This window comes from Colletotrichum higginsianum, assembly GCF_001672515.1.
Source record: "Colletotrichum higginsianum IMI 349063 chromosome 7 map unlocalized unitig_7, whole genome shotgun sequence".
Classification (NCBI taxonomy): Eukaryota; Fungi; Ascomycota; class Sordariomycetes; order Glomerellales; family Glomerellaceae; genus Colletotrichum; species Colletotrichum higginsianum.
In genome coordinates this window covers 3,769,688-3,791,281 of record NW_017263917.1, presented here as the reverse complement: position 1 = coordinate 3,791,281, position 21,594 = coordinate 3,769,688, and the positions used below count along the sequence as shown (strand labels likewise).

General features: G+C 57.2%; 5 protein-coding genes across 5 annotated transcripts; 3 read left to right on the top strand and 2 right to left on the bottom strand.

Annotated features, from left to right (window-relative positions):
- Window positions 1-663: 663 nt before the first annotated feature.
- On the top strand, window positions 664-4,673 carry CH63R_10834 (Serine threonine-protein kinase ssp1; the record flags this gene model as incomplete). Its single annotated transcript, XM_018305808.1, has 2 exons — window positions 664-917; window positions 1,109-4,673. 2 exons carry the CDS (start codon window positions 664-666, stop codon window positions 4,671-4,673), a joined length of 3,819 nt encoding a protein of 1,272 aa, XP_018155232.1.
- Window positions 4,674-6,511: 1,838 nt separating this feature from the next.
- CH63R_10833 (Vacuolar membrane protein) lies at window positions 6,512-13,209 on the bottom strand (the record flags this gene model as incomplete). Its single annotated transcript, XM_018305807.1, has 9 exons — window positions 6,512-7,855; window positions 7,905-8,240; window positions 8,301-9,182; window positions 9,240-9,359; window positions 9,415-9,666; window positions 9,734-9,891; window positions 10,561-11,043; window positions 11,134-12,918; window positions 12,978-13,209. 9 exons carry the CDS (start codon window positions 13,207-13,209, stop codon window positions 6,512-6,514), a joined length of 5,592 nt encoding a protein of 1,863 aa, XP_018155231.1.
- Window positions 13,210-15,180: 1,971 nt separating this feature from the next.
- On the top strand, window positions 15,181-16,428 carry CH63R_10832 (uncharacterized protein; the record flags this gene model as incomplete). Its single annotated transcript, XM_018305806.1, has 1 exon — window positions 15,181-16,428. One exon carries the CDS (start codon window positions 15,181-15,183, stop codon window positions 16,426-16,428), a length of 1,248 nt encoding a protein of 415 aa, XP_018155230.1.
- Window positions 16,429-16,843: 415 nt separating this feature from the next.
- On the bottom strand, window positions 16,844-18,256 carry CH63R_10831 (Carbon-nitrogen hydrolase; the record flags this gene model as incomplete). The annotated part of the gene is made up of 2 exons (XM_018305805.1): window positions 16,844-17,671; window positions 17,735-18,256. The coding sequence occupies 2 exons, from the start codon at window positions 18,254-18,256 to the stop codon at window positions 16,844-16,846; spliced, it is 1,350 nt and encodes a 449-aa protein (XP_018155229.1).
- Window positions 18,257-19,515: 1,259 nt separating this feature from the next.
- On the top strand, window positions 19,516-21,114 carry CH63R_10830 (uncharacterized protein; the record flags this gene model as incomplete). Its single annotated transcript, XM_018305804.1, has 2 exons — window positions 19,516-19,905; window positions 20,632-21,114. 2 exons carry the CDS (start codon window positions 19,516-19,518, stop codon window positions 21,112-21,114), a joined length of 873 nt encoding a protein of 290 aa, XP_018155228.1.
- Window positions 21,115-21,594: the final 480 nt, after the last annotated feature.

Genomic DNA, 21,594 nt, shown 5'->3' with positions numbered 1-21,594 from the left:
TCCACCCTCCTCCACCCACCATCACCGCCCATCATCCATCATCCACACCCACCACCCGCCTTCTTCCCACACAGAGAGATCCCTCGTCTTTTAGTTCTCATCTTACCCCCCCCCCCCGGAAGTACACTACCTGGTGCTTGCTAACCTCCCAAAACCTCTCCTGGGTCAAGTCTCCCGCTTTCCCTCCCGTTCTCTTTTGACTTCACATCGCCTCGTAATACCTCATCCTGCGTCTGTCTTTTGCCTCGAGCCCTACGCATCTTCTGCCAGCAACTCACTCCAACAACGTCCGACGACTCCTTCGACGCACACTCGCGAGTCACACACCATATCACACATAGCGCGGTGCCGACGGCGAACTATCCTACGATCACAGATTTCGTGTTCCGACCAAACCTTCCTTCCGCAACCTACTTATCCGGTCCTTCCTCAGGTGCTTTTGAACATTTGCGCTCTTCACATCCTACCCGGTCCGTCACATACTACCACCCGACTCTACCCCACGATACCATCATGGCCACCTAAGCATCGAATTTGTCGCTGCCTTTCGATTTCTCGGCCGCCGCGCGAGCCTCGTTCTACGCCCTCTCACGCACCTCAGCATGTCGAATCGCCGATCGAGACTTCCCCGACCAGTCCATTCTCAACCCTTCTTCGCATATCATGGAACCGCAACATCCTCCCCACCCGAGGAACTCTCATCACCCTCACCTACAGACCCTCGTCCCACCTCTCTCCAACAAGCTGCCTTTGAGGTCTTCCGCTAGTACCCCGATGACCTCGCCTGGTCTCTTCAGCCCCTCGAACCCACGCCCGAAGATGAACTTCCCGATCCAAGCCTCGTCCGACTCGAACACCCCGAATGTCGAGACCAGCAGCCCTTACCTGCACCCGCTACAAAAGCACAAAGTCAGAGAGTGAGTGTTCCCCTCTCGTCTGTCCTCGTTATGCCCATCATCCTGCGCTTCAGTTGCAGGTTCTCCGTGGACCCCCCTTGGCCATACCTCGATGGGCTGGCTCATTAGTAGCAGGGGGAGGGGACAGATTGATCGCGGACCCCGCGACCGGGGGAGCGCAGTCCGATAAGCTAACCATGTCAAACCGATAGGACACACAAAGCCCTTATTGATTCCGATAGCATCACCGGTCGGAAACTCATTAACCAGTATGAGGTCATCGAAGAAATCGGCAGGGGCATGCACGGAAAGGTCAAGCTTGCCCGAAATCTCGAGACGGGCGAAAATGTCGCAATCAAAATCATTCCCCGCTACTCAAAGAAGCGTCGACTCGGCAAGGTCATGGCCATGTCTCCCCAGGAGAAGACGATGCGCGAGATTGCCATCCTCAAAAAGATGAGGCACCCTAACGTCGTGTCGCTGCTTGAGATCATCGACGACCCCGAACTGAAAAAGATCTACTTGATCCTCGAACACGTAGAGCTGGGGGAGGTCGTTTGGAGAAAGAAGGGTCTCCCTCACATCTGCCACCACGAGCGTCGTCGCATTGAGAGAGAAGCCCGTGGCGAGCCCCCGACACCCGAGGAGGAGCAGTACGATCTGATAATGGAGAGGCGCCTGGCCTTGAAGGAGCTGAAGCGTGCCAAGATGTCCCGGGCCAATATGGGCGTGCACGACTTTTGGAGCATGGAGCACGGCGCGTCTGACGATGCCAGTTACGGCTCACAGTCCCGCGTTCCATCTAGAGACGATCTTGGTAACTTGGACCACGTCAGAGGCGAAGCTTCCCAGCCCAACTCTTTGCAGGCATCGCGAGCCACGTCGAGAGCCCCGTCACGGTCTCAGTCAGTAAAGTCCGTCGACGGCGGCTTCGCCGTCTTTGACCAGGAAGCCATCGAGACCGACGACATGGAGACGCCCGGCCCCCAACGAAGCAACCCGGGTTCTGCAACTGCACTGGACGGGACCATGTACGGCGCATACATGGAGGATATTGCGTTGCGGGGCCGTTCGCCCAGTATGGCTGATTCCATCATCTCGCACATGTCCTCGGTCGACTGGAATTCCCGCATGCACGATCCGTTTGCTGAAGACTTTTCCTACGTTCCCTGCTTCACCATTGAACAGGCAAGAACCACCTTCCGAGACACTGTCTTGGGACTCGAATACCTGCACTACCAAGGCGTTGTGCACAGGGATATTAAGCCCGCTAACTTGCTCTGGACCAAAGACCATCGGGTCAAGATTTCCGATTTTGGTGTTTCGTACTTCGGCCGCCCAATTCGAGATGGTGAACCGGATGATGAAACAGTCTCAGAGTCGGAAGCACAAGACTTTGATGACGACCTCGAGCTGGCCAAGACGGTTGGCACGCCGGCCTTCTTCGCGCCCGAACTGTGCTACACAGACGCCGACCGCATGGAGCAGCCAAAAATTTCCGAAATGATTGACATTTGGTCGCTGGGTGTGACGCTCTACTGCCTGATCTACGCCAGAATTCCTTTCCAAGCCGAGGACGAATGGCAAATGTTCCGCAAGATCGCTACTGAGGAAGTTTTCATCCCTCGCAAGCGCCTCAAGCCTGTTGATCCGTCCACACCCCCTAACTCGGAGTCTCTCTTCAAGCGGCATAATGTGCCTCCCTACAGGGACGACAACGAGCTGGCTTACGAGGACATTGACAACCTCCTGTACGATCTCCTACGACAGATGTTCACCAAGAACCCGGAGAAGCGAATTCGCCTGCGGGACATCAAGAGGCACCCCTGGATTGTCCAAGGCATCCCGAATCCCATTACCTGGATCGACGACACGGATCCGGCGCGGCCGTCCCAGGGCAGGCGTGTGCAAGTCAACGACAAGGAGACGGCCCATGCCGTTGTGCCCATTGCTTTCCTGGAGCGAGCCAGATCTACAGTGAAGAAGGCTGTCGGGAAGTTGATGCACCCTTTAGGCGATCGAAGCGATAGTCGGTCACGGCGGAGAGCTGCCAGCAGCGCTGCCAGCTCGGCTGGAGACAGCATGTACAATGTGCCTCCCACACCACACTCAAGAGACGCCCGTCGGAAAAGCTTGAAGAGCGAAGACTACTTCTCCAACGTTAAGGACTTTGCCTTCAACTCTGAGCACCCGTTGGTCCACAGCCAAACGGCGTCTCCCTATGAGTCTTCCTATGACCCCCTCGCAACTGCTATCGCTCAGCCCGCCGGGGCTGCCTTGTTACATGCGCTCCAGTATGGTAGCAACGAGTCCAGGACGAACAGTGGCACGGCATCACCGTCGGACCAGTCTACGATACCTGGGACCGGTGCCGCGTCGCTTTACAAGCCAAACCAATACTCACAGAGTCCCTCGAACGGAAACAGCTATCTGATGTTGACGGCGAACTTGCCCGAGGTGAAAACGCTGCCTCCGACACCTTTCGTTGACCCGACACTCGCCGACCCACTGAACGATATGCGGCAGACGCGCGGATACGACGCCCTGACAGAGGAGGCTTTGCGGGCGCGTTCGGTCGAGCGTGGCGTCTTCAGGGAACAAGACAAGCGGGCTCCCGCGCAAGTAAGTGTTACAACCGCAAGCGTCCCGGGTACTCTTCACCGGATGCCCAGCCTCCCTGGCAGACCCCGGGCTATGCGCTCCGTCGACTTGGGCAAAGCGAAGCATGCCAGCAACGGTTTAGCTTCGCCGCTGTTTTTCTCGTCGCGGTCCGTTACCGGTTATCAACATGGCCAACCTCAGTCGGATTCAAACATTTACGAGAATCAACGAGCGACCACCGACTTGGAGGAGAGACCCCAGACGGCTCACAGGATCGAGAATGTCCGGGATGTGCCAGAGGCAAGAACACCCCCTCCCCGAAAGTACAACAACTCAACACCCGAATCATTCGCGCGGGCGAGAGACGAGCTGCACCGCAAGCACATTGAAGAGTATCAGCACCAAGTCGCCCAGCAGGCCCTGGATGATGTCAGGTCGGACATTGCGGTTGTGGACCCTACGGAATATCCTTGCCCCGTGTCGCCCGATGACGAGTTCTTCGGCACGCCTCCGCCTCATGGTCGTGAGTATACAACAGAGACGAGACACTCCTCCCGCTCGGCGTCCATCGGTGGCTTGGCTTCTCCCCTCACAAGCCCGAGCGACGTCAACAGCCCGATTTCGTCCACAACTCCTCCTTCCAAGGAGGAGATGCTCGCCTTTCAGTCGGATCCGTCTCTGCCTGCGCTCCTTAGCGGCTCCAGCTCTGTTTCCGCCGACCTCGACGCCGAACCTGTAGAACCTGCTGTCGTCAACAACAAGCAGGCCCTGCTGGAAACAACGGACTCGCTGACACCTCCGGCTCTTGTCAAGGAGCCAATGGCCGGCTTCCCTCTGGAGCAGTACGAGCAGCAGGAGCGCTTTGACCAACATCACAACGCTTCGTTCGATTCCGGGTCGATACCTTTGCGAATCACCCCCAATACGTCCTACAGGAGCCCACCTGCAATTCACCGCACCCCCGACTTCAGCCCGCAGGATGATGACGATGACGATAGCGACAGCGACGAGGGCCTGTTGATGGCAAAGTCTAAAAAAAAGAAGTCGACAAATGCACACGTTGAACGAATTCCATTCGGCGCCAGGCGGCGTGACACCAACGTGAGCATCGCCAGCACCGAGACGGCCAAGAAGGTTGTCATCCATGGCGAAGATGTTACCACATACCCTGATTGAACGTTTTGCATTTATTTGCACGACGAATAAATTACTGCACACCCTCAACTCCAACTAGATATTATCAAACTGCATACTGGCTTCAAGGATGGCTTCCTGGTACAGACAGCATTCATCTACAGCCGGCGGAACTATTGAATTCTTCCGTCAGACTTGCCGAACAATTCCCTGCGCTTTCTTTTCTTCGGTTTTTTTTGTTTTGTTTTTTGTGCAAAATATCCAAAGAACAGCATGCAATCAGATTGCACATCTTCGTCGGCATATTTTGCCTCATGGACTTTTCCAATCACGTTTCATTTCCCTATAGAGAACGACCGCATCTGGTTACAGCCGAAAGATCTGGAGAGGAAACAGAGTGGATTCTGCGTCGAAGGCTTCTCTGTGGATGGAGTGCAGATCGTTTGCACCCTGGATGGGCCTTTCCAAAGGAGCCGTACAACCACGACGGGGATTCTAGCTTCAGCTCAGCAAAGAGCTCTCGGCTTCTATATGCACGCCTCTCTACATTTTCCGGTGCTACTCGGTCTCGGGCGGAGGATTCATTTACTCAAACTGAGACGGCTACACGCGGAAATGAGCGGACGGACGGTTGAGGGTGGAGGATTTGGCTAGCAGGTAGGGCCGGCGAGCCAGACGAATGACGAAGGCCGGGGGATGCTGCCCACGAAGGGACATATCGGCCTTTTGACTGGATGGCAAGTAAATTCGGAATGAGGGACACAAGAGGATGCTTTACCGGTAGACTCTTCTCCTCCCCAGAATTCCATTTGTCTTTGACTGGTAACCGGGATACGGAAGGAAATATTCAGGGGTGGCTTCTGGTTTTATTTCCAAGCATTTACTCTCATGCCCCATCACGCCTGCAAATTTGTCATTGTCTTTTCAAGCATAAAGAGCGAGGTTCAGGGAATGGGTTCCTGCTTTGTAATGGTGGATGAGAATCATTCTCTCGGAGCAACGGCGCTTTTCTTTGGGGGTGCTTCGTGGAGAGGAATTGTTCGCTTTTCTTACATGTAACACCCCCCCCCCCCCTTCAATGTAGCAGCGGCGTTGGGGGAGAAAGAGATGAGAGATGAGAAAGACAGAAGGCAGGCAGGGCAGCCTTTATGTCTACAAATAGAGCAAACCCCATTTCCCTTGCATGACGATTGCCACATCCGAGGACATCTCAAGTCGTGATTGTCTGCCCCTTTTCTTGCTCGCCTCCAGAGCTTACTCCCAAGGCTCGACACGCCATGCATGGATGGAAACCCCGGCCAATCGTCCCAAGAGATAAGTCCCTTGATGGAAAGTTAGTGAGTGTCATTGGGACGACGGACAGCCTCCAAGACTTCCCCCCCCCCTCTCCCCCCTTAGCTAGCTCTCCTATGGCTTCTCGTGCTACTGCAGTCCACGTCAACTAGACGAACACAGAAAGCTATTTGCGTCGTCAGAGATGGAGTGAAGGGGGGACCTCAATCAACCTCGTACTCAGTGTACGTACGTAGGTAATCAGTTCAGTGTTGCGCATAGTTTGCAAACCGTGTGACTTTTTTGAGAGACCACGTTGGCTGGCCAGGTATTTCACTAGAGAGGGATGAATCGATCTGGTATTTATCTGCCTTGTCCAAAACGGGGCAGTGTCCGTTCGTTGTATCAGGTATGCTGACGAAGCTGGTATTATTACGCGATGCAAACCACTACCGGTCTCGGCCTCTCTTGCCCGTCTTTCCACCCCGTTTTGTAATGGCCGTCACCCTGCAGCACTACAGTCGAGCCTTGTTTTCGAGTCGACAAGTGGGACGGGTCCATCTTGCAGGTTAATTGCCATCCCTTCCTCCCCCCAAACCTCTCCTCGCTCACGTTGTGTCGGCGTTGGGCGCCCCCATGACGCCACGCCCGAACCACTCGGCAATCGTTGAGAACCGGTCCTCGCTGCGCTCCAGCTCGGCCTTGAAAAGCTCGTGTTTGCCCGCCGTCTCGATTTGCGTCTTACGCAGCGCGCGGATCGTTGCGTTGTCGTTGGCGCACTGCGGGCACTCGCCCTCGGCGCGCAGGCATCGCTGGTGGAAGCTGTGCTTGCAGAGGAAGTGCACTGCTGGCAGGTCGAGCGGCGCCGTGCAGACGGCACAACGCGTCGACTGGAACACGGCCGGCTTGGAGCCGAGGTCGGCGAGTTCTGCCCGCTTCTGCTCCGTTTCGACGCGGAACGCCGAGATGCGCCGCCGATTCGCCGCGATCTCTTTGCGCTCGCGCTCGATCGTGTCGTGGAGGTATGGCTTGATCATGCCCATGGTCGCAACGCCGCCCGATGAGCCCGACTGCCCGACGAGCGTCTGGATGACCTGCAGCGGCGCCATGAGGCCGTCCTTGTCGATCTTGTTGAGAACGGCAGAAAGCTCTTCTGACCCAGCCTCCTCGAGGATACGCGGGTCCGAGGTGAGGTACGCGAGGGCCGCCGGATACAATTGCGGCTCCTCAGGCCCGTATTTACGCAGCGCCTTGATAGCTCCGCGGGTATCCTTGGCTGATGTGTAAGACCGGAAGATGTCGAACAGCAGGCCGGATTGCTCCTTGACTAGAGTCGTGCCGTCCTTGAAGTTGGACAAGTGAGATAGGAGCAGGACATTGGAGCTCTCCATGGGAATGTCCTCGCCCTCTATGAGTTTCTTGGCCTTGTTCTCCCACTCTTCCCGGTGCTGTTCCCCCTTCTTTTCGTTCGACTTGTGAAGATACATTTCAAACAGTGTGGTATACAGGTCTGTTTTGTCACTCTCCTTCAGGCCCTTCTCCTCCAGACACGCCTCTAGGAAGACAATAAACTCATCCGGGTGGTCTATGAATGAGGAGAAAGCCGTCCTCGGAGGTGGCGGCGTATACTTTGGCGCGGGAATGTCCTCGGGGTTCATGATGATTTGAGCATCGCCATTAATTGCCGTGGTACCGTTACCTGGTGTTGATGGGCTTTGCAGAGATGATGTGTTCATGTAGGGTAAAGGCAGGAAGTTGGAAAGGTTCTGTACTGCGCTTGCTGCGCCGGCAACCATGCCGCCTCCAGCAACAGTCTCTCCGTTGTCCTCGATTGGGACTAGATGCAGTCTAGGCCGGTACTTGCCGGTGTAGTAGTCGACAAACACTGTTGTCGCATCTTTCGGGCAGTTCTCAATGAGGACTCGGGCATACTTTTTGAGACAAGGGAATGCCTTGAGAGACGTTAGTCACGCTCAGAAGCCAAGGGTCCATGAGACTCACTACTTCCGGGTCTTGATGCCAAATAAAATCAAGAGCCTCGTCATATGCCTTTGAATCCTCTATGAGAATATCGACTACCAGATCAATCTCGCCATGCTTCTTGGCAAGATAGGCCGCTTGATCATAGTATCCCCCTTGCCTGCACATGGAGATTGCGGTCTCCAAATCGAACTTCAAGTCACCCGGTGACTTGATAAAGGCCTCCAGCTTGTCAATGTCTTTGAGTTTGGCATAGCAGTTGAGGAGCAGTGTTGTGTGATCAGACGTTGCCTTGCGGTGCTCGTGTAGTTGTTCGAGGTACTGAATGAGGTTATGTATCCGCTGAGTATCAAGAAACTGTGCATGCCCGTCAGTCTCTGCTGTTTTTTATATTCTTGAGGGTGGAATATCCATTACCTTTCTGATAACCTGCGATGGTTCTGTCGTATCAATCGCCTTGATATACTGAACCATAGCCCCATCATAATCTGCTTTCTGGTATAAATAGTCACCGAAGCGCCGGAAGATGCCACTCTGTTGTGTGGCATCCAAGCCCGACTTTTGCGCCAACTCGACGGCCAAGGGAAACATGTTGCGCTGGTATAACATCTCGAGGCGCTGTTGCAATGATTTCTCGTGAAACCGGCTGACCTTTCCATCTTGTGTGAGAATGAAGAGATCGCCCCAAATCTGGAAAATGGCCTTGAACGGCGAAATCAGAGACTGTGTGTGTCCCAAGACCCTCAGATCTGGCTCAAGGAGAACAAATGTGGATGCGTTGAACAGCGCGTCCGCGGCGCCGCCTCCAAAGCGACGACGCATGGTGTCAGTGGGCTTCTCGGTAGTCGAAGATGATGGCGGGCATATCAGGGCGACGTAGTCCTGGTAAATCGAGACCAACCGTTTTGCCGACTCGTACGCGCGTGGAGCTCCTCTGCCCTCCAATGTGTAGGTGTAGATTGCATCTTCTCTAGCCACGACAACATCTCCCGTCTTCTTGTCAACCGTCATGCAGTCGACGTGGCATCCCATGTCCTCGACAGTCTTTGGCGGGGAGCTGTGGCCTCTCTTCGAGATGCTTAACTTCAAGATCCGGGCTGTTGTTGAGATGAACAGGGTAGTGAGGCCCTGGGGATCGGCCATCAGCTCTACACCCGTGATGGGCTCCTCCGACTCATGAACGGTTCTTTGTCTAGCTCCCAAATCGTTGATTAAGTCGCCTCGGATCAGGGTTACGGTGCCGTTGGCGAAGCCGACCGCTACTTGGGTAAGATTATCGAGGACGTCGATAGCCGAGATCTACATTGGCACCAAGTCAATACGTGCATTGATGCTCGAGTGTGAGGCCGGTATTACGGGAAACTGCTTCTTGCCGTTGCTGATCTGCAAAGTGCTCAGGCATGTAGGCATGTTCGTCTTCTTTACCAGCTTGTCCAAGGCCCAGATCTTCAGCACCGGTTCGCTACTAAGATCCTCCTGTACGAAGGTCAGAATCATCGTGCGCGCTCGGGCAGGTTTCGATTCAACCTACCGCGACCGTAACCAGCAAGCTCGTCCCCTCAATCTGGCGCATGTGGGTGATCGTTCCAACCTCGTGAGCCTGGAAGCTCTTCACCACCTTCCAGCTCGACCCAACAATGCGAACGTATCCATCGTAGCTACCAAGAAACAGGCTGTCCGATCCCGAACAGACACTGGCGATCTCGTTGCTCTCGAAGAAGAGTCGGGTCTCGTCATCGGCAAGTCGGACCTGGCTGACGTCGAAGAAGTCGAATGCCTTCCACTGCGACAGACACAGTCAATATAAGTCGTTGGGGGGCAACCGATAGGGGAAATCATCGCACGCGTACCTGAAAGGCCATGACTACATCTCCTAGCGGCAGCGAGTCGTGGGAAGGGCAGAGTCGGCGGTGGAGCGTGCAGCAATATTGTGGTGGTTGTTGATGAACGTCGGGTGCTTCGCGCTCCAATGACGCCGCTGTGGGGAGCTTGGAGCTGCCTGTCGTTGCTGCTCAGGTGGTACAGTGGTGCCCGGCGGATGTGGAGCCTCAAGCTACTGGACGCCACGTGTGGCGTCCAGTTGCACCAGCCACACATCGTCGTCGTCTTCTTATCCTGGCATCCTACCGTAGCGGAGGAACGCTGTTAAATGCCGCCTTTCATTTTCGATATCGTTGAACGGCACGCCATGGATTCGCTGTTTCGGTAGTCTGTCTAACGAGACTTTTCTGGATTTCAGCTTCACGCTCCACTCCGCCAAGAAGGCAACCCACGAGCACGCACCACATCCGTACTTTTTTAATGGTGTATCTTCTATGGCCGCGACTGTGACAATAACCTCGTTCTATAGTTGCACATTCCTCTGGGGCGCCTCTGCCAAATCAGTTTGTGTAACCCCTGACGCCATTAATAGCGAGGTCTATCTTATTTCAATAAGCCTGATTGCTTCAAGCGGCTGCCAAAACTGCCCCGCTCTGTCATCTGGTTCGAGCTCAGAGTACTCATGTCGACGAGGGGCACCAAGGATGGTCTTCCATGCGCGCACTGAAAAGGGAATGAACATCGGCTGAGGCGGAGCACAAGAGACTCACACTCGTCCCTGGATAAGACGTCATTAAACATGATGGCGCCTACGCCAGTCAGTAAAAATAAAGCGTTCCTCGAGGGGATCACTCACTGCGACAAGATCTCGAGTTGAGCAAATCGAGAATTGCTTGAGGACAGCCGTGAAAGTTGGAAACCCAGTCAACTTCGCGACTGAGAACTCCATTGGCGAGGGGAACGGGTCGAGCTGGCGGCACGCCCTCCTCCTCTGCTCTCCATATCTCCTGCCGAAGCAGATCGGCGAGTAGCCTCGGCTCTAATCGGCACCTTTCTGCGATGCTCGGCGGAAGACTTGTTACGTTCACCTTGGGGAGCTGTTTACTTTTGTGCCGCCACTGAGCTGACTCCGGCTCTTCAACCTCATAGAAGATGCCCCATCGGCGTATGTGATGTGAATACTTGCGCAGCAATTTGCATTCCTTGGCCGAGAACTCGAATTGAAGATGGTTCTCGAGCATTTCTGATCGTGCAACCACCTCCTTGGACCCTTTTGCCGGATGAAAATAGTCCCGCATCAAAGTCTCAAGTCGACATCTTTCATCGGCAGCGTGTTGATCTATAAGAACTAACACAGAGTTGGCCCGCAAGCCTGATAGATCACCGCCGGATATTTGGTCTCGCCTGAGTTTCACTAAGATGAACTTACGATCAACCTGAGAGACAACTTCCGCGCCCACCAGGGCAGCTTTGGAGATGCGCCCCGACAATTTGATGTTCGAAGTATGAGTTCCATGGGAGCATCCGGCTTCCATATCGAGAGATTGGATTGCTGCTCGATATGGCCATTCGTCATCCAAACGACGTACAGGAGGTTCAACAGGTTGGAAGACGGGATTTTCCCATTGAGAGAGCAACCCTTTGAGCCATTCACTGGGCCGCTGTCGCGACTGAGAGTTGTTTGCTTTGAAGAATTGGGATGTCGAAACGGGCTCCATGTCAATGGTACCCGAAAATTGAGCTTCATCGGGGGGTTCGCCTAAACGCGAGACTCCTTCATCGTCCCTGGTAAAGCTCAAAGGTTCGGGATGCGATTCGGGATGTGAACACGGCTCTTTTTTGGCGGTGGTGATCATTGGGCGTATACAAGTGGTCTCTTGTGATCCCTGCTTCGGCGGGGAATCCGAGCACATGTCCTCAAAAGGTTTGCGCAGTAGATTACCCGCGTCGTCAAGAAAGCGCAAGCTGGGCTGCATCGTCTCGATCTGCCCAGGACTCTTGGCCATGAGAGATGTGGTGGCATTCGCATGGGAGAACACGGGAGTTGATGCGCCTGATTTCGTTTTCTCTTCTAGAACTCGTCCGACCTTCACTCGTTGCCACAGATCAAAAGGAGACTCGGGTCTCGAGATGGGCGTTGTAGAGTTGGACCGACTAGCCGTCAATGGGACTGTCTGTGGCCGCTTAGCATCCTTGCTTGGGAGCTCTGTCTCGACTTCATCTCTCTGCTTATGACTGGTAGACCCACGAAGGGAAGCGGTGACACTATGTGGACGGAAGCGATGCTTCTTCAAGAACTCATAGCAAACCAGCTTTAGCAGGTCGATGATGTCTGCAAGAGTACGGTTTCGGTCATTAAGGAAATCCTCGAAAGAGGCGCCCGACAGCGGCCAGGTCCGCGAAGTAGAGCTGATACGGAAGTAGAACATGGGCCACCGATCCAGGCCACGCTTCGGCCGGGCATTTCTGTCCGAAGGCTGTCTCAGTGTCGGAAGCACCCCTAGGGGCGGACCTCTAGAGACGGCCGATTCCTCCTCTATTGCAAAACCGGAGTTGATGAAGACGCGGTTGACCTCTTGGTACAAGACGTTTGTCCCATGCTCGTTAGTCACAGGATGAATGCCAAAGCTGATGAACTGAGCCTGCCGGTTGGCCACGGGACTTAACGATATACAGCCCTCGATGGTCAACTCTCCCACCGACGCGCCGACGGGTGTCCAAAGCACATGATCCAAGCCGTCGACGAGACCCGATTGGGACAGAATCCGTGAAGAACGTGTCACCGTTTCCAGCTTGGATAGAGTGTTGGGTCGGAAGCGTGTCTCGTTGTTCTTGACGGTGTCTCGGATGGAGATGGTCACGTCCGAAGGCCAAGCCAGCAAAAGGGCGGCGACATGGCGCAGCAAACGGCCCCATTCCTTGTCCACGGCGGCTTTCTCGGAAGCCACAGCCCTCTGCTTGACTCGTACAGCCATGGAACCGAAAAGATCTCTAACTGTGACGCGAGTCCCATGGCTAAAGGTAAACAGACGCTGTTCTGGCAGGGCTGGGGTGTTGCGGGCCAAGACTACTGAGTTGTGGATGGTGAGAGAGTTTTGCGAGTTGTACAGGTGGTGGTGAGAAGTGATGGTGAGTAAAGACAGGGCAGCGACCGAGGCGAGAAAGTTGCCGTTGGCGCCGTGGCACTCATGTTCGGGCGAGTGTCTCGATGTGTCTAAGTCAGGGTCAGCAAGCTCAGGTCGAATCGGGGGTGCCAAGGTGCGGCGAGCTCACGGTGCTGCTTGCCCAGTCCGCCCGGCTCTCGAAACTCGAGGGGCAATATTCCCAGACCGTCATCCTCAACAACGCAGTTCCCACGGGAGTAGTCAACGGTAATGTTGAGCCTGGTGGCGTGTGCATCGAGGGCGTTCTTAACGAGTGCGCAGACAACGCCGTTGAGAGAGGTGACGGTGGCGGAGGACCTGATGCGACGGATGACGTCCTCGGGCAGGGGCTTAATGGACATGATGGCGATTGGGGGATGGGAGGGCCATGTCGACACGCGTCAGGATGAGCCACCAGGGATGGCTATCGATGCGCATGGATGGTGGTAACGGTAGACTTGCAAAGGACATGCGGTTGCGATGTCTTTGGCTGCGATCAAGCAGGTGCGTTGCGAACGACGTCAAGAAGAGCGATAAGAGGCGATAAGATTAGATAAAGAACATTCTCCTGGTACCTGGGCACACCATGGACCGAGCTGTGGCGGCCCCTGCCTTTTCTCAGGTACCTACTTACCTACCTACCAAGGTAAGTAAGGCACGGATACACTTGTGCCTAGTCCCACCAGCAATTGGACGCCATGTGAGCCCGAGAGTTTCAACTCGAGGCCGGAATTGGCAAGTGTGTAAAATAAAGAGAAAAGTGAACCGAGAGCTTTGACCCACGGCTCGTGAACCGTCGTGGTGGGTGGTTGGGTGGCTGAGGGTTGGTGAGTTGACCACGATCCCAACTTGCCCAGAGCTTCTTGGTGCAGACGGCAAGCGATGATGAGATACTGCAAGTTTCATACCAAAGCATGAGGCAGTGACGGATTACGGTCACCGCCTACAGCCATGCGGCGGACGAATAGAGGGTGGAAGATGTGCAAGTTGTTGCCGCTCAAGGTCTAAATTTGTCTGTCACTGTGTTGGCGCCTTGTCTTAGCTGCGGCTCCTCTTTCCTTCTTCTCAATCGTGACTGTGACATATAGACACTACCATCTGGTCGGCCGGGATCTCTCAGGCTGTAGTACGATGCCTTTTTCAAATCAGAGATTATGAGCAAAAAGCCAGGCTGGATTCGAGATCTGGTGTACAAAAAGGAGAGTGATATCACACATCGGATGAGAGCGTAGCTGGTGATTGCCCATCGCACAGACTATGGTGACATAATACAGCCGGGCATGAGCACATACAGAGATGTATTTCCGTATTGCAGCCATTAGTTGTGGGCTGCACTTGGCAAGTGGCAAGGAGGTAAGCAACAATGGAGATGACCCAGTTGGCACTGGCAGTGCTCGAAGGTGCTCTCTAGGGGTCCACGTCTTCTGGGGGGGGGCATGCAGTGATCCTAGCCGAGCCGGGCCAGCCCTCTGTCGACGGCTCGACTCCGCCCATGGTTCAGTGAGAGTCTCAGACCTCCAGTAACGCCCACCGCCCGACAGTGGGCTGGGCAGCGACGGGGCTGCTGGGAGGGCGTTAGGTCCACTGTCTCAATCGTCCCAATCGTCTAAATCGTCCCAATCCGTGCTGGCTCTCCACTACCGCTTCCGCCTGCACTTCCACTTCCACCTCCATGTCCATTTCCATTCTCATTTCCATTCTCATTCCCATTCTTCGCCTTCGTCCCTCCTTCAATACCCATTCCCATCGCCTTTCCCGTCTTTCCCGCCTTTCCACCTCACGATCGACACGCACGCACACAAACACGTATCCGCACACCATCTGGCCATCGTATTTCATTCGCATTCCTTCGATTTTCTCGGCAGGTCTTCTTCATCCGCGAACCTGACTCTCCTACCGACCGACACCCACTGCTCACTCTCTTTTCTTTCGACTCTCCTCTCCAGCGTACTCTTGCTTATCCTGTCCTTCACGCCACGCCACGCCCCGACAACTCGATTTGAATCGACTCGACTCGACTCAACTACCTAGACTCGGCACCTTCCTCTGCCATTGCGCCGACACGTAGCCCGACGACACTTGGCCAAGTCTTCATCGGCTGGGGTCTCCCGCGAATAATTGCTTGCTCTACGTTGTCGTCCTGCCCACAAGGCTACCGAATGGCTACGACCGAGGCCGCGCTGCAGCCGCACGGTAATTGACCGCATTTTTCTTTGTCGCCCACATTCCCATGACCGTCGATTCTACTCGCCCTCGTCGCACCCCTCGGCAGGTCTCATTCAGCCCACGCCGTCTTCTGCAGACGCACCCAGCCACCTAGAAACACTGACAAAATGCTAGATCGCCCTGATCGTGCAGGCAGGCGCCGTCCTTTTTCCACCTGGGTCAAGAAGCTCACAAACTTCAAGACGTCCTCCTCGAGCGACGGGAGCGGCGTGCATCTTCCCACTTCGAAACGCCAGCAGGCCAAACTACATGCCAAACTGCGGGCCTCCAAGAACAACAATAACAATAACAATCCATATCCCCAGTCTGGCCGCGCGGCCTCCGCCAGCCACGCCGATGTCGATGTCGAAACCAGTTCTTATTCCTTCTCAACCGCCCTGAGCGGGAGCGCGACCTCTCTCGAACCCTCTTCACGCATGTCATCCGATGATGGTCGCGCCCCGCCCACCGCCGGTGCAAGGTCCATGGCCCCAACGATATCGACAGACCACGACAGAGCCCCTTCGCTCGTCGCTCCCTCTCACGGCGCTCCCTCGGTCGCCGGAACAAGCCGGACCATCGGCGGCGTCGAATCTCGCAGGGGAGGGGACAGCACCTTTTCGTCGCCAGCGCCCTCTGTGCGCTCGCTGACGACAACCCTGACGACAATCCAGTCCATGGCGCCAAATAATGGCGGCACCCATGTGCCAACGAACCCGACCACCAACGGCAACCACACATCGCACCAGGGTCATACCCAATCGATCCACTTCAACCAACCCTTCCCGACGGCCTCGCCCGCCTCCGCCATTCCCGCCCACCTCGCACCCGCCGCGGCGGGGCCAGGCAACCCCACGACCTACACCACCGCCACCGCCAACAACCTTCTCACCGACAACGCATCCATCATCACCTTGGCGTCGTCATCCCAGCGCCGCCGTCGCCGGTCGCTCGATACGGACGCCTCGGTTCGCGCCTTGGCCCCCTCCTCCCTCTGGGGCGGTAGCCGCGAGAGTCTCCCTCTCAGCGTCCTTAGTGCCAACATCGATCCGGTCGTCGGCATGCCGACAACCCCCGGCCTTCACCATAGCAGCTCGCGCATCGCCAACGCCGAGCGCACCAGCATCTACTCGGCCACGGGCGTTGCCCCTGCCATGCCCGGCGACCGGAACAGCTTCTATGCGAAGCAGAGTGGCAACGGCGACGGGGCAAGCGTCCGGAGCGGATTGCTGGGTCACGGTCGATCAGAGAGCATCAGCGGAAGCATTGGCGGCGTGACGAGCCCGCTGACCAGCCCCCGGGAGGCGTCGGAAAAGGACGGATCTGAGGACAGGGGCGAGGGCTCGAGTCGAGCGAAGACCGAAGAGGAGCGCTAAGGACATGGCGCCCAAGTGCTCTTCACGACCATTTCTCTCGCATTAATGAATCTGTGGCATGGTGGGTTTCTCTTCATGGCTGGCATTACATGGGAGGATTGGGAAGGTTGGGAATTGGGGATCAGGGCTTCATGGATATCACACTACCATCAGGGGGGTTCATACGCGGTCAGTCTAGGCGTGAGCCAAACGTCAACGGAAATACATGCATTACGAGCGAAGACTACAGTTTGTACTCGTCAGCGATGACACTGCTTTTGTTCTGGTGTGATTACAGAGAGCCGGTTTGATGGTCCAATGGTGCCTGATACGCAGCGTAGCATCTTCCACGAGTCGGTTGCATCGCCGACTTGACGCGGCAGACCCAGATGGGGCATGCCGACAGCCCAGCGAGGCAGCGGGCCAGCGGCGCCTCTTAGTACGGCAGGGGGTCCAGGTCCAGGCCGTCGACAGAGAACTTGAAGGAGTCGTTGCGGGAGTAGCTGCCGCCGACGTCGATATCGAGGCGGCCGCGGATGCAGTCGTCAAAGTCGACGTCGGCGTAGATGAGTCCCTCGTCGTCCTCCCACTGGGGGCCGGCGAGGACGTCGCCGAAGGGGCCCACGATGGAGGAGCCGCCGCGGGAGACCCAGTCAGCAGCTGGTTTCGCCGCCGTCTTGATGGCAGCGGAGGTCCGGATGCCGTTGGCGCCGGTGGTGGGGGCGTTGTTGTCGTCGTCGGCGTCGCCGGGCAGGACGATCTCGTTGCCGTCCTCGACGATGACGGATTTGCGGCGGCGGCGCGAGCTGTCGGTGGTTGTGGCGGGGGTGCCGTTGACGGGCTTGTGCTTTTCCGGGAGGGCGATCTCGAACCCCTCTTCGGTGAGGCACGAGTTGCGGCGGGCGCGGGGGTAGGCGTCGGCGTCTGGTTGGTCGTCGTCGTCGTTGCCGTCGCTACCGTCGCGCTGCACGGCAAAAGCCGACGACGACGCGGGGGGCCGGACGGCCATGTTAGAGGAGATGACGAAGCAGCGGCCCTCGCAGGCGATGGCGCGCATGAGGGGCAGCCAGGTATCGCGGCCGTCGGCGGTCGGAGCGAGGTAGAGGTTGATGTTCTGGGCGTAGAGGGCCTGGCGGAGGAGGGGCATGTAGTTCTCCCAGCAAATGGCGGCGGCGAGGTTGAGGCGGACGCCGCGGATGGTGGTGGAGACGGCGCGGAGGGTAGCGGGGGAGCCCTGAGCCCAGATGAGGCGTTCGGTCGCGGTCTGGGTTCTGTCAGTGTCTGGTTGTGGCTCGTCTCGGGGTGCGAGGGGGGGGGGAGCGCGTACGGGCATCACCTTGCGCCTCTTCCCGATCATGCCCAGCCTGGGACAAACGTAGACGACGGCGCAGTACAGGCTGCCGCCGGCGCGCTCGATGCAGCCGACGACGAGGAAGACGCCCGAGTCGGCGGCGATCTTCTCGAGTTCCTCCCTCGAGCCGTCGCCCCGCTTCGGCTTCGGCTTGCCCTCGTCCCCGTCGGCGGCGGTGGTTAGATTCTGCGCGGGTAGGTCCCGGTTAACCCACTTGTCACCAGCGCCGGCGCCGGCGTCGCCGACGGTGTCGCCGAGGTCGACGGCGGCGTTGAAGTAGGCAAGGAACTCATCGCGGCCCTCGGCGGTGCGGGAGCCGATCTTAGAGCCGAAAGAGGCGCCGCGCGGGTACCCGGCGCCGAGGTAGGCCTCGGGCAGTAGGAGGAGGTCGGCGGCGTTGGCGGAGGCGCGGGCGGCGAGGAGGGAGATCTGCTGCAGGGTCGCGGCGGTGGTCGGCCCCGCCGCGGGAGACGCCGTCGCAAGGCGGATGGGAGGCATTGTGGAGGGGTCTCCTTTTGTCGGTGCGATGAGGTTGTTGGTTTCCGTCGATGTTTGCCTGCAACAGCTCGAGAGGAATTCCTCTGGCGTACGGGATCGAAGTTAGGGGTGTGCCCTGAGATCGAAGCGATGATAGCCAAGCACGAGGTATTTAAAGATGAGCCGTGACTGTGAAGTTTGCCGCGGGATTTGATAAGAGAACCGGGCCGGACGTCGAAAGAAGCCGAAAACAGAAAGTGAGAGAGGAGAGGGGGGGAGAAGGAAAACTGGAGAAGGCCGAGGAATGAGGTAATTCAAATCCCGGCGCACAACACGGCGGACGCTTCGGCGATGGAAGAGCCCACGATGCTCTGTCGAGCGGAGGCATGCCTCCCATGGAGGGGGGACGTCATTGCAGCTACCCCGCAGCGGGTGGACGAACCAAAGGGAGGAGCTCCACGATCGCTAGTCACAGCGAGTGGGGACGACCCCTGGCCCCTGGGCCCTGGGCCCTGGCTGTCTTGTGCAGCCGCCGGCACTGTTGGGGGAGGGGCTTTTTTTGGGGGGGAGGATGCCTGCAGCGGGTATCTTGTCGATCCCTCCCAGTCTCGTGGGTTAGGGGAGTCGAGGGTGGATGAGTCGTGGATAAGACTGGATTGGGTGGGTGCTTCGGCCTACTCGCGTTTGACCTGGACAATGGGACATAGATAGACACGTGTGTTTAATTGGCAAACATGAAATGTATAGAGACCGAAGGTGATTATTGTTGTAATAGAATCATAACGGATAATAGTGATAGTAATACTAGCAAGAGAGAAATCAGTGGCCTGGTTTGAAAGAGCTTGTTGACAGCTATCACGTTCAGTTGGTTAGGGTTTTTTAGGAGTAGACAATCGTCTTCAGAATTCCATCATGAGAGGCGGAATACCATAAACCGAACACTTTTACTGCCGGTCGATAACCCCAGCTACCAGCTATCGATCTACTTGATAACAAAAACATATCAGATGCCATATTGGTTGGCAGTCTATGAAGCCACCCTTGGCTTGAGCCGCTGCCCTTACCAACAACAAACAAGAAGCCTGTTTAACACGCATTTCTTGACTGATGCGTGCATTTCATACCAATACGTTTTTCAGTGTCAAGCTTAACACAAGCCGTTTTGCTTCCCCTTTATTCCTGTTTACTCCCCACTACATCGTAGTGCCACCAAGTGCTACTGCCTCGCCGCTCCGTTGGAAGCCTGCTCCCGTCACAGCAACTCATCCACCAGATTGCTCATGTCGGCCTTCTTGACTCTCGCCTCCGTGATCAACAGCTCCCGGGGGAACCACTCGTCCAACTTGCCTCCAGGGAACCCGGCGCCCTTCTCCAACGCAACGTTCTCTTTGCCCGCGACCATGACCCCCAACGCCGTGCCGCAGAGCCACGCCCACACCATGCCGTCGCCGCAATACCCGGCACTGACCCACTCCCCAGCCCCGGCCCCCTTCCATCTGTCCTCCTCACCGTCATCGACCTTCTTCGCCCTCAACCTCATCTTCTTTTCCTCGCCCTTCCGCCCCCGCAGCGCGACACCCTTCCCCACGGCCCCGGACAGCGCCCCAGGAACCCGCCCAACAAAGGGCGCCATGTCCCCCGTCACGGCCAGAATCCCGCTCCACGCCCTCGTCACATTCCCGCTCCAACGTGCCCCAAACAAGGCCTTCATGACGCCCGCCACGTGCGCCACCGTCATCCCCTCCGTCCCGGAGTCGTCCCACACGCCCACCATGTCGACCCCCTGCCCCGCGCTGCGCCCGAACCCGCCCCCGAGCATCACGTCCCCGTTCGGCCGCTGCGTCACGTAGTCGAACAGACCTCCGCCGTAAATGATGCTCCACGACCGACTCCCGGGCCCGCTGCCATCCTTCCACCGGAAACCGTCCCCACCCCTGTCGCCATCACCGTCGTCATCACCACCTACTGCCGCCGCTGCGGGCCGCTGCGCCGTCATATGCGCCTTTACCCCTGCCATCTTCCCCCTCAACCCCGTCAGAAATTGCGCCGCATGCGCGTTTGTCGCGTGCACCACATGCCTCGCCCGAATCGAACCCCGCCCCGTCCTAACAACGTATGGCCTCTCCCCATCACCCGCGGCATCCAACACGACCTCCTCCACGGCCGTGTTCATCTCCAACGTCAGCCTCCCACTCTGCGCGCCCAGCAGCTCCTTCCAGACCGCCGAGACGAGCCGGTACGGCCACAGAGCGCCGGCCTTGTACACCAGGCTGCCAAAGACGTGGCCCTCCTCTGCCCCGAACCGCTCGACCGTCGCTTCCCCGCCCAGCACCTCGACCTCGACCTCGGGCACCCACTGCCTCAGCTCCTCGACGCCCTTCACCCCATCCTCGTAGCCCTTTGCGTCGAGAAAGAAATCGACCGTCTCGACCGCCCGGCACTCCGCCACCTCTCTCCCCTCCACCCCGCCGACCTCCAGCACGGCCTCTGCCGTCCGCAGCGCGAACCGCGTCAGCCGCGCTGCCACTTCCCTTCCAAAGTGCCGCGCCAGCCGGGGGAACAGCTCGTGCGGGCTCGCCTTCACATGCCCGCCGTTCCGCCCCGTGGCGCCTGCGCACAGCGCCCGCGCGTCGAGCACCACGACTTTCGGCCCATCGCCAGCCTCATCTGCGTCGGTAGCAGCGGCGGCGAACAATCCCCTGGCGACGGCGACGCCCGTGATGCCGCTTCCGATTACCACTACGTCGGCCTCCCGTGCCAGCGTCTCGGACTGCATCCCCACGAGCTCTGGGAACGGCGGGTCGTCGAGCCAGTACGGGCTCGAGGGCCTCTCGTGCGGCATGCCGGGCGCCGCGTTGACCCTGGCTAGTAGCGCCTGATACTGCCTGTTGAGGTCCAGGAGGAGCCTGGCCACCGCGCCGACGGTCTTGGTCGCGGACCGGATGGCGGAGAGGACCGAGCCCATGTCGCCGTTCGAATGGTCTCGCGGGAAATGATAAGATGCCGGTGTTGTTTGTTGATAGGAGCTTATGATGATTGTGACGATGAAGACGGCAGTAGTGAAAACCTGCTTTTCTGAACGTGTTGAGATGGGGGGGGGGCTTGGATACAACCAGATGAAGAGTTGTGCCACCTGCCTGATGGTACCTTATTTATCTCCCGGTTGTCGGGGGCTTACCTAAGACTCCCGGACCGAAGCGGTCGGGTCATCGGCACTGTGGAAACGTCTAATCGTCCGTGTGGTCCGCATCGAGGACGATGCATCACTGAAACAAGGCGCGGAATGGAATCAGAGTGAGCGCAAATCTAGGACGGGCTCAATTTTGTCTAACGTCTAACCCAGATCCCCAAGCAACAAG